The sequence below is a fragment of the Crocodylus porosus genome, unplaced genomic scaffold, assembly GCF_001723895.1.
Source record: "Crocodylus porosus isolate Cpor-Errol unplaced genomic scaffold, CroPor_comp1, whole genome shotgun sequence".
Taxonomy (NCBI): domain Eukaryota; kingdom Metazoa; phylum Chordata; order Crocodylia; family Crocodylidae; genus Crocodylus; species Crocodylus porosus.
In genome coordinates this window covers 42,834,370-42,846,957 of record NW_017728950.1, presented here as the reverse complement: position 1 = coordinate 42,846,957, position 12,588 = coordinate 42,834,370, and the positions used below count along the sequence as shown (strand labels likewise).

The window sequence follows — 12,588 nt, the reverse complement described above, 5'->3', positions numbered from 1 at the left end:
TATGTTGGATAATCCTTATAAATTGATCAAGCTTTATCTTGGAGCTGGTTGGAAGGCTTGCCCTCATCACTCCTGTTGAAAGTCTGTTACAGAATTTCACTTCTCTGGTTAGCAACGTCCTTCAGACTAAACTTTTGCCAGTCTATACCCATTTTGTTGTTCTTATTCAGCTTAAATAATGGCAGTATTTCTCTTTCCCTAATATTTACCCTGGGTGTATTTATAGTGTTGTCCTATCTCATAGAAATCATAAAGTAGTAGGGCTGGAAGAGACTTTCATAGGTCATGTAGTCCAGTCCCCTGCCTGAGGTAGGATCATTCCTATCCAAACCATCCTATACAATTCCATAATCTAACCTCTTAGTAAAACTAGCATTAACCCTGACACAACAGGGGACTAGGGCAAACAACATACGTCTTCTCAGCCTGCATTTTGCTAGGCTGACAGGGTCAACATCTTAGTTTCCCTCATAATATAGGTTCTCATTTCCTGAATCGTTCTTGTAAACCCTCCTCTGCAGCCATTCCAGCTTGAATTAATTTTCCTTGAACATGGGTAACCATAATTATATATCTTATTCCAAATGAAGGCTTAACAACACCTTCTCTAATATCTTCAGTATGCCCTGTGTTTCATGAAAGTATCTCACCTCATTTGTTTTCTGCAGTTGAAGTTTGAGAAGTGCATATGATATCATGATGCTTCAGGTTTTTGTGCAGAGGAAAAAAAGTGCAGAGCTTTATGTGCAGAGCACATTCTCATGTAGCTACTGAGAATTTGTCTGCTTTTGCAAACATCTGGCAGCTGCCTTGCATTTTAACGTACTAGAAAGGTTGAAGTGGTTTTTCTGTATTTTGGGAAATACAAGTAGATGTAATGGTAAAATACAGGTGCAGTTCCTTTTTCAGTTTTTAAGCAAAACTTTGAGATGGAGCTGAGGTTGAATATAGCCTCTCATTGATTCATACAAGGCTGTGACTGCACTGGGCTTTTCTCGGTGTACAGTAGCTTACAAGATGGGTTTAGCTACTGACAAAAGATGACAAACTAGATGGGTTGGGTGGAGCAGGAGGATGAAAAGTTTGAACAATAAAGCTAATAGAGTATTACATTAAAAATTAAAGACTGGAAAGTCTGGTGACTTATTATCCAAGTTCCAACACTGTCCTAACTCTTACCGCATGCCACCTCCTCCTGATGACAAAACTTAAGCGTGTTAAGTACCTGGGGGGGTAATCAGGCTGTTAGTTTATTCAGTCTGAGCCATAAAGAAAGGCTTATAAATATTTTGGCTGGTGTATAGGTTACTCATGGGGTTTCAGCTTTGTTTAAACCAAATACAAAGCCGCAAACAGTCTGCAGTAATTTACTCTTCCTACGTCAGAAGTGAATGAATGTACTGGTATTTTTGTTTGTGGCTTTAAATATAGATCAGTGCTGCTCATGTTACTTACAGGTTCCATCAGTCAGGCTCTTTTGGCAGATTTCATAACGTCTCTGGGGCATAAGTAGAGACGTATTTAAGAACACATGACAGCTAAGCTGTGTTGACGTAACCTGAGGAGCTTTTTAACCACTATGAAATTCACATTTCATGACTCACTGGAATTTCATATGCTCCACCTGCTTAGCCTATGGAAGCAGTATTTTAAAAAGCTTGCTTATGATCCTCTAACTTTACAAAAGAGGTTGTAGATATTTAAAAAGGGATTTTACATAGCTTATAGCTGAGAACAGGAAAGGTGAAAGGGAAGTTTCTACAACTCCCAATATGTTTCTGATGTTTTTATGTTCACTTCCTCTTCCTGCTGTCCCTGAGGTCTATGGGATTTCCAGGGCAGAATCATACCAGCAGGACTCAGCAGGGTTGCTCATCACTTCCTCTTCCCCAGGTGCCTCTGGGATTTGTAGTCCACAGTTTGAGCCAGCAGTATGTTTGAGCATGGGAAGGCATGTTTAACACCCCTCCCTCGCCCCAGACTCCAGCCAGGGTTTGTCGTGGTGGGGGGCAGTCCCCCACCCTTGTAGACTGGGTTGCATCCCCAACATGCTTGTCCCGTCCCTGCCCCCCCCAACCCTCTTGTCAGCCAACCCTCACTGCTCCAGCTGGGGAGCAGAGAGGCGAGGCCAGCCCTGCTCTCTGGAGCAGACAGCACAGCACAGCCCAGATGAGCGTGGTGGGAAGCTGGGGGACTGTGATTTAACTTGAACCAGGAAGGTGACTGGGACAGAAGTTTCATGATTCAGTTTGACCCACATCAGTTAAGTCTGAAACTACATTCAACCAAGCTTATCTTAAACCAGTTTCAGCCATTTTCTATCTGGTTTATGTGTACCGAGCTTCTCTTCTGTTACAGGTTTAAACCAGTTTCTGATTACTTAAACCAGTTTATCTCTAAATTCTGTCCCTAGCCTTGGACATTTTAGGAAAATAAGCTTGTTGTGATGCTTGAGGCATTCCATGGCTTTCCTCCCTCTCCAAGGCAAGGGTTTTTTGTGCTACTATTGGACCACTGTATAGTTGGGAGGGGTGCTTGATCCCAAACACTCGTCTAACAGTTCTTCCTACTATATACTTGGCTCAGTAGAAGGTAGCACAAAAAATCTCCCTTGCCTCTCATCTATTTCCTGGACCATCAAAGCTACAACAATGCTCCTACTCGACCATATGATTTCTTTTCCATTTGTAAAACTTTAAGTATGGGGCTTCTCCTTCATCCCTATCTTGTTTTTAATTTGTCTGCAGAGTGGGTGGCCATACCAGACTGAAGTTGTAACATACAAGAATAACTACTAAAAACTCTATACTTCAAGTGGGGATGTGGGCAAGCATATGGTTGTAGCAGCTTTGAAAGCGGATGCAGGGAGCATCTGCTTGGGAACGCTAAGCAGCTGGTACAGGGTCACTGTTTTGTGTAGTTGCACAAGTGTAGCAAAACCAGCTTCATCTGGGGTCAGTGTTGGCAGTTTAGCTCAGTTATACCGCTAAAGGCTCATGCACACCAAACAATTATAGCATCACAGCTGCTACTGTGAAGCAGCTCCCCCTCCCTTTTTGAAGCTACTACATATGTATGTTTGTCCATATTCTGAGTTCTCACTGGACATTAACATGCAACAAAATTGATACTTTTAGGGCAAGCCGACTCTGAGTTTTGGGAGGGTGAGCAAATTTTAGAACAGTGGCAAGAAAATGATAGGTTTTGGTTTGGTTTGGTTTGGTTTGTTTTAACATAGTTGGTCCAATTTAACTCAAGCTTTCAGGAAAAAAAATCTATGGGGAGTAAGAGCATGCAGTTGACACAGAAAGCCGTTTCTGAAATGCTAGGGAATTTATAATCTGTCCAATAAAGAGAGCTGTCTAACAGTCTTAACACTGTGGAAGTGCTGGGACTCTGTAATCAGAGATGTCATGTCCTTACAGAAACATCATCTGAGTGATTTTGTTTTTACACGCAGGGAGTGGAAAAGCCGGAGGAGAGAGCAAAAAAAAATGGCTGGGAATTTTCAAAATGCGAAAAATGAATTGGCAATGCATGTCCTGTCATAATATTCTTCTAAACAAGTGGCACAATACCTGACAGTTTGTAGCCTTGTAGTAGATTATTTTGGCAGGACATTTTATATGCAGAAATAGGACTTTGAAATACAGCACAATGAGAGGAATTGCTGAGTCTCTAAGGAAGAGAAAGGTATTTGGCAAAGGTTTAAGATTATTCTTTTTAAATCAGGCAAAAAAAGCTGTATTGTATAGAGTGGGCAAAAATTGAAAACACAAGTTCAAAGCACGCTGTCTGACTTCTCATGAAAAGAAGACAGAAATCTTAATGCTAAAAAAAATCTCTAGACCTCTTATTTTAAATAATTAAGTTTCTGTTGCAACTTTTGTAGTATCCAGCAAATCTTTAATATTATGCAGTTAGTGCTTTATTTATTATAATTGCTGAATAAGAGAGTTACTGCGAATTTCTTTGGTAGTATTGGAGTGATGTTATAGCTATGATGGTGCAGGAAATATGCAAGAGGCAAGTCTTTTTTGAGTGATTATCTTTTATTAGACCAACTGCATGGTTGGGATACACTTAGACAAGCTTTGGGTGCAGTTGTTTCACCTTCAAGTTGTGGAAATAGTAAGCACAGTGAAAGATTAAAAACAGTTTATGGGGCTGTGAAATTGGAGAAGAGAGAAATTCCCAGGGGCAGTGGATAAACAAATCACAGAGGAAAGGGCAGCTTGTTTAGTAGAAGATCATGACCTTCCAAGAGGCAAGAGGATTGCTGATGCCTTTAGTGTAAAGAAACTAGAATCTACCTGGCTCCGGATCTGTCCTGAAGTTAATATCTATGTTCAGTCCTTGGTTCTTAGTATCCAGTCAGTGTGCAAATTTTTTTCCCAGGCTCAACTTTTGAAGGTATTTTTTAAATTTCCCTTGAGCATAAGGAAACTGAGCTCAGTATGGAGTGGATGTTGTGTGAAAAAGCATTCTCCTGCATGTGTTGGTGTGTCTGTCTTGCATCTTTATCTGTGATCATTCATTCTGATGAATAATTTAGGATAGTTTCACCCACATAGTTTCCATGAGGGCATTCAGTGTAGTGAATGAGATTATACTATGGTTTTTGGTATAGGAATGAGTAAGATCTATGGGTTATGATAGGTTCAGTGTTGGAAGTGGTGATTCTTACAGCAGTGTAGATTTGCTGACATTTTCCAGCTATTGTTAAGGCAAGACTGTGTCACATTTGATGGCTTTTTGAAGAGCAGGGAGTTTGCTTTTTGATGAGTTGGGTTAGGGTAGGGAGTTGTTTGAAAGCTGGAAGTGGAGCATGGGAGGTCGTGCAGGTGAGGGTAGGGGCTGCAGGGGGGTTCTTTTTGTGTTGTACCTGATTAATGCAAGCTATGTGGGTGACTTTTTCAAAGACATAATCTATATCTCAGCTGTACTGTCCTTGTATGAAGGCAGATTTCAAGATGGATATTGTTAGTATTCTCTGCTGAGCAGAAGTGGTAGTATGTGGGCCTGGCAATAGATTACAACTTTTTTGGGGTGTGTTTAGGATGATTGTTGGTTTTGTGGATTCAAGTATAGTGGTCTGTAACTTTTATTTGTGTGCATATAATGGTTTGTGGGGTGCCATCCTAGGTTTGGATTGTCATACCTGAAATGTTAATAGGAATATTCTAGGGACAATTAGATTGAGGGGTGATAGTTGTTAAACCTGTGATGGAAGTCCAGTGAGTGAATCCAGGAGTTCATTGCAAATGATGAAAATATCAACTTTGAAATGCAAGTAGAGTATAGGTTTGATAGTGCAGTTTTCTAAGAATTGCTTATATCAGGTAGCTCATGAAGAGGATGGCATATTGAGAGGCAATTCTTATTTTACTTTATTTTACCTATAGCTGTTCCTGTTCCTTTGGTTTGAAGGAAGTGATGATTGTTGAAAATTAAGTTGTGGGTTAGGATGGAGTAGACAATTTGTGCAATGTGCTGTGGCAAATCTAAGTATAATCCAATTTCAGGGTGGCAGCTGTGCTTTTCATGGTGTGGGATGTTGGTTTACAAACTGGTGACAACCCTGGTTACAAGTATAAACTTCTTGAAGTGGTGGTTAGTGTTCAGGATGTTAAGGAAGTTGGTTGTGCCATGTTTTTTAAAAAAAGAAACAACCAAAAACCTTGCTCTTTGAGGCTAGGGACAGACATTACACGTGCACTGGTTTAAGTGATCAGAAACAGGTTTAAACCTGTAACCACAGAAGGTCAGTGCACATAAACCAGTTTTAGACATTCTGAAACTGGTTTAAGGTAAACCTGGTTGAATGTAGTATCAGACTTAACTGATTTGGGTCAAACTGATTTATGCAATGTCTGTCCCAGATCCCTTCCTGGTTTAAGTTAAATTGCAGTCCCTCTGCATCCCAGCATGCTCTCTGGGCAGGGCTCTCTGCTTCAGTGCAGCAGGGCTGGCCTGCCTCTCTGTTTTAACCTGAGAAGGGGCAGGGACATGGTGAGACACCGGCTGGCATCACCCTGTTAAGGCAAAGTGGGCAGGGAGGGGGTTAATGCTTCCCTCCTTCCCCTCCCCCCACAGCTGGGGCCTGCCTGTCTACTGGAGAGCAGGGAGTGGTGGAGGTGGAGCGGATGGCTGGGGCTGGCAGACTCCGGCTGTGTTCTCTGGGGATAGAAGGGACAAAAAGAGGAATTAATCCTGTCCCTGTCCCCTTCACCTTAATGGGGCCATGCTGGGATGGCGCCTGGCCATATGCTACTGCTGGAGTAGTGAGGGGATAGGGAAGGGCAGCAGCTTTTGTCAGACTGCCCAGGAGGGGCTTTATTCCCCCTCTTCCCTTCACTGCCTTGCAGGCAGGAATCGCAGCTGTCCCAGAATGGCCCCATTAAGCCTAAGGGGGTAGGGTGGGAATGAATTCCCCTCCCATCTCTGCACCACGAGAATGCAGCCGGGGCAGAGAGTAACTTGCAAAGGCTGAATCAATTCAGGCTTCCGCTTTTTGAATGTCTGTCCTTAGCCTGAGTGGCAAGCAGTTTCAGGGCAGTTTGTTTGAATCCTGATAGCAATAAGGATAATATAGATGGAAGTGATGGGTCCGCCAGATCCACATCCATCCATATTTCTGTTAAGCTTTTGAAGATTCCACGCTTGTCATCAACCTGAGGCTTGTATTGGAAACTTTCTCAAAGCTGTAACTTTGTTTTTCCCCAAGAGACAGGTGATTTTGCTTAATATTGAGCTGTCTGCTCCTGCTTAAACAGATGTTTTGCTGTCCTGGCATAGAGCAGTTTAATCTTGTCCCTTTATGTTCACTCTTCCTTCCAAAAATCTATTAATCATTTCCAGTGCTAACTATACTGTCAGCATAATTGCAAATGATATCATGGGATCGCACATACCATGTGTGCATATGGCTAGGACAAAAAGCTCTCATGAGAGGCTATTCTGTAGCAGATAGATTTATTGTAATGCACATGTGCATAGCATTTAATTTTGCTGGATGACAGTTTTGCATTTTGGCCTGAATAAACTCATGCAAAGTGTAGATTCTTATGGAGGCAGCCATGTGTAGAAATACACAATCTGGGGTCTGCTATCTAACCAAGTGGAGAGTACAAGGCTCTGCAAAAATCTGAACAGCTTGTCAAACCATACAGTTCGATCGCTACCTCAAGATAAGATAATTTATTGCCCTCAAAACTACCATTTCATGCTAGGTAGATTTGTTTGGCATGTCATGTAGTGTAACTGATGAAAAGGAATAGCACAATTATGTAGCTTTTTATGATTAACGTTGCAATAATTCATTAAAAACACTTGAGTACAGGATTTAAAAAATATTTAGTTACTTAACTCCCCTTGGTTGCCCTAATAGCTTTGCAGTTGGAATTTATGCATAGTGGTCATCAGGCAATGCATCTTTCAGGTCCCCCGCCATATTCCTTTTTCCTCCCTTAAGAAAACTGGTGAGAGTTAATAATTAAAACTGCTAATGGAAATAACCCCCTCCCCCCTCCAAACAAAACCCCCAAAAAACCCCCAACAACCCAGCACTTTACCAGAAGAAGAAGTGTGTTAGTTTGACCCCACTCCCCAGCATCTGTAGAGATCGGGTGCTTCAGTGGGGCTTTTTGGCACTTTTATCTAATAGCTGATTCAATGAGGCCCAGCTAAAGCACCTGAGCTATACAGACATTGGGAGAGTTGGGACAAATTAATGTGATGCCTCCAGAGACTACCTAAGCAGAGTGCAGGGCCTGTGCAGAGCCCTGCCCACACGCCCTGGATGTGAAGAAGGACGCAGCAGGGGGAGGTGCTGGCGAACGGCAGGATGCGAAGCTGGAGTGGCAGCGGAGAGTCGCTGCGGCCGCTCTGCCTGACTCTGCGGGGCCCAGGATGGTCGTCCCTATTTGCTCCCCACCCTCCCTGGGATAGGGACAGCTCTGGATGCCTCTTTTGGGCATGCGCTGTGCTTGGTGCAGGGGCATGCCAAAGTGAACGTAAAGTGCTGTTTTTTCTTTGTTTTTTCCACATCTGTAAGCACCCATATTGACAAAGTGCAATTTGAAAGTAAAGTCCCATTTAACTGCCACTCTTTTGACACCAGATTTAGATCACACCTCCCAATGTGTTTTATTATAAGACACATCAGTTTATTTTAGTTTTAGAACCTTTTTTATTTTTTGTTTAGAAAAAAAATATAGATTTCCAGAATTGGTGGCAACTTAAAGCTATGTGTAGAACAGATGTAGTAATAGATTACTAATATGGCTCTTTGTTCTCTTACCTTTGTTAAAAAAAACCAAAAAAACTCACACAACCCATACCTAACTTTACTCTCTTTCCATAGCTATTGACTTGAAAAATGGTTCTGGAACAGTATATCAAGGCCCTGCACAGGGTTCTGCTGATACCATCTTCACGCTCTCTGATGAAGACTTCATGGAGGTGGTACAAGGCAATTTAAATCCACAAAAGGTAACATTTTGCCATGTTACTTCGTTTATCTTTATTTATTCCACTCAGAAACATCTCAGTAATCCAGTTTATAATCTGCAGATAATTTGAGTGAAAAGATGGTCTTGTTTGATGTTGATGTGCCAAGCCCTGCGCTTCTCTAGAGGGTTCTGCCTCTGTGTCTGGTGATCACTGTTATAGATCCCCAGTTATCACAATATGTATAAGACAACATCATTTCCCTTTTCTAGTTATAGAGAAGTAAAAGAGATCTCTTAGATACCATTCTGAATGACTTGTATAAACTACGTGGATATGCTAATACTCTGACACACACAACTAATATTTTGTCTGTTATGAGTATAATAAATAATATAGTAAAGAAGCAGAACCTGTTGTTGTTCTGGGACTGTGCATCTCTTATGAGCAAACACAGATGTATTAAAACCGGACACAATCTCTCCAGTGCTAGGCAGTTTGCATATGGAAAAAATTAAGATGTGTAAAATGGAATCTTCATTTTACTATCTTCAGCAATTCTTCCTGACGTATTTAAAATTATTAGAACTGCCTGTTGTACCTCTAATATAATTTTACTCAGATTATAGATTAAAAATTGGTTAAATGCAAAATCTTAATTAGGTCTTCCTGTATTAGGTAGAGAAACTGAGATTGAGTACTTGGAATATAAAATTGATCATTTGTTGCATGTTTTATGCAACTCATATATAACTGCATAAGCAACAGTAAAAATTCTTTGTCACCTTTTGCATAAAGCAAGCAAACTCCTGGACAAACAAAACATTCACTTGCATATCTTACTATTTTAAAGATTAAAGTGATTGCAGTTCATGTATGTTATTTGCAGTTAGCCACTGATAGTTTGTTAATTTCTACCTAAAGAAACCTTGACTTCTATCCACATTCCCTACAACTGTCTTCAGTTTACTGGTAAACTTACTAGGACAGGGGCAGGCAAAATATGGCCCTTGGGCCACATCCGGCCCACCAGGCCATTCTGTCTGGCCCACAGGGCCCCTAAAAGTTTACTAAATTTAATATTTATTCACCCACATCTGCCTTTCAAAGCTGACGGGAGCCAGGGGCAGTAAGGCCCAGAGGGACCTCTCAGCAGGCTTGAGCAACGCAGCCCTGCCCACCCCCAGCCAGTTCCTTGCTTTCTTGCCCCTGCCCTGCTTCAGCCCCACTGGAGTGGCTGTGGCTATAGGGGGGATGTGTGTGTGTGTGTGTGCTGGCTCAGGCAGCGTGTGTGTGCATTGTGTGTGCATGCACTTGTGCAAGCGCAGACTTGGCAGTGTGTATGCAGGGTCAGGGGGAGTATTTGTGTATGCAGGCTTGGGGACAGAGTGTGTGTGTGTGTGTGTGTGTGTGTAGGCTTGGGGACTGTGTGTGCATGTGTGTACATGCAGGCAGGCTCAGGGGCTGTGTGTGTATTCAGAGGGTGAGTCCCACAAGCACACCCCACCATACACATGCACCCACACCCTGCCGTATGCAAACCCCAGCCACCATCCGCCCCACAGACCCCATACGCACTCACACCCCACATATTCACACACATACCTACATGCTCAGTCATGTCTGTGTACATGACACAAACGCATGTAAATCAAGACAAAAATATTTTTTTAAATCAAATTAATGAGTCTTGTAGATGTTTGCTTGTTAGAATATAATTTGGTATTTTTCTGGTTCCGAGATGGCAAAACCCCTTGCTGAAAGGAGTACTTGTGGGGGCAAGGGAAGGGGCATCAAGTGGCAAAGGTCAGGGGTTAGAGGGTGGGACTTCTGGTCACAAGATGGTGACCGGGGGCAGGGCTATCCATGCAGCCCTTGACAGCTTGTCAAATCTCAGTAAGCGGCCATCCACTCAAAATAATTGCTCGCCCCTGTACTAGGAGCACAAGTAGGATTCACTATTTTTTTTCCTGTTCCCTGAAGTTGTAGTAGTAACATGATACATCCTCATGCCTTGCATTCTGAGGGGCATGGCAGAATGATAGTGGGGCCTTTCATGTCGATGCTAAATTCTGGCAGTTAACACTTTGGGCACCTATACATGAGCAACAAGACTTCTCCCATGTGCTGTAATTGATTAATCAAGTCTGCTGCAGCATGGTAATTACCGTACTGCAGCAGACTCCAGCATCCCATGTATCAGTGTGCCTGTGCTTAAAAATGGTGGCGGGGTCACTTTTTAGAGCTTGTTCAATGAGCTTTAGTTGGCACCCCCGCCACCACTTTTAAGCATGGGAACGCTGATGCAAAGACACTCTGGGCACTTTAATTAGAGCAGCTCTCGGAGCCCCTCTAAATAAAGTGCCCCTCACCCGGGAGCACACACATAAATGCCCTTTAAGAGCGGATTGCTTGAGAGATCTTAGAAAACAAAATCCTTATGCACTTCCTTCAGCAAACATTTTGTCTTTCCCACACCTTTCTCTAATCACTAGCTTTCTGTATACTAGCCGAGTGCAAGAGAATAGGGTTGGGGTACAGGCAACTAATCCTGAGTGCCAAAAAGTATGGGTGCAAAGCACTGTTGGATGTTGCTGATGCCTTTTCTAAATCACTGCCCAGGTTTGGTGCCCTTCTTGCCTGCCCTACCTAAGCTACTGCTAGTGATACTGGATGTTATATATGGTGAGGCTTAAAACGCCTTTTATGTCTAACTAACTGACTTTGCTTGGTGAGGATTTTTTCACTAAAACTTGAATAAAAGTAAATCTCAATGTACTTTCAAAAACAGACATTTTGAGATTGGTCAAACAGTTGATGAGCACTTATGTGTGGTATTTTTTTGTTTTGTTTTGTTTTCCTTCTGTGTTCTGCAGGCATTCTTTTCTGGTAAACTCAAACTGAAAGGTAATATCATGCTAAGCCAGAAGCTGGAGATGATTCTCAAAGATTATGCCAAACTCTGAATTGCTTGAGGGCCTCCTACAGTAGTCACCTTAGAAGAGCAAGAATGGCTGTCATCGCAGAAACAGAGTTTGAAACTTTCTGGAGCATTATGCAGATTTCTTGCTATGTTCTGATTCACTTTACTGCTAATAAAAAAGTTGATTTGATTGTTGCAGGGGCAAAACATGAATCTACTAACTACTAGTATTATCTTCTGTTCCTCAGTAAAAATACAGAATCATATTTCTGTCATATCATAACTTTATCTAAATAAAACTCATGTAGTTCATACAGAAATATATATATTTCTATATTATTTCTAAAGAGAAATTAAATTAAGAAAACACTTTAGTGCCTCCTTCCATTTGTCTGGAGTCTTCTTTAATCTTGCTGTCATCCTCTCTCTTTTTTTACACTGCCTATCAAAAGAAAGGTCTTACTTTTTATATTTAGTACACTGCCTCTTTGTGGCCTCCTCTAATCATCTGATAACTAGAAATTGGCTTTAATCATTAACTTTGAGTCTGCATTTTTTTATGTCCACCAGATAATGGTCTGCATTTTTCTATTTAGATGAGAAGGTTCGTGGATTTGGTACTGTGTCATTTGGTATGGTTTCTCATTTAGACAAATTTACTTTTAATATTATACCAATTAAATGAAAATTCACTGAGTGTTTCTGTGTAAGCCCCTTTATATTAATTAGATGTTTCTTGCAGTGCATTTTTGAAAGCTTTGTACTTCTGTCTAAGGAAATGACATGGTGTAATAAAACATGTTGGGAAAAAGCTGTTGGTTGATCCCAGGGTGGATAGGACAGGAAATGGATCACTACACGTATATTCTGTTCATACACTCTCTCTCTTAAAACGTCTTCTATTTGTCACTGTCAGAGACAAGGCACTGGACTAGATGGAGTATTGGTGCAAGCCAGTATGGCACTTTTTATGTTCTGAAGCAGGAATGGCAAAGATGTGGCCTGTGGAGCCATACCATCCAGCCCCTGGTGCTGGCTCTGGATCTGAGTTGACCCATACATGGCACATGCCAGACTGGCCTCATGTGCAGGTCCTGGATATGTGCAGCCTGCGGTATTCACTCCAGGACCCATGCATATTGGATCCAGTGGTCTTGACATGCATTCTAGCTGGTCCAGGGCAAGTGCCATATGCAGTGCAGGCCCTGGAGCAG

General features: G+C 42.0%; 1 protein-coding gene across 1 annotated transcript in view; it reads left to right on the top strand.

Moving 5' to 3' along the window:
* Nucleotides 1–12,187, top strand: part of HSD17B4 (hydroxysteroid 17-beta dehydrogenase 4) — a 108,061-nt gene extending 95,874 nt beyond the window's left edge. The window contains exons 23-24 of the mRNA XM_019554992.1: nucleotides 8,366–8,493; nucleotides 11,328–12,187. Of these exons, the coding sequence (XP_019410537.1) occupies nucleotides 8,366–8,493; nucleotides 11,328–11,417 (218 nt within the window). The 3' untranslated portion in view covers nucleotides 11,418–12,187. The remainder of the gene's footprint in view (nucleotides 1–8,365; nucleotides 8,494–11,327) is intronic.
* The last annotated feature ends 401 nt before the right edge of the window (nucleotides 12,188–12,588 follow it).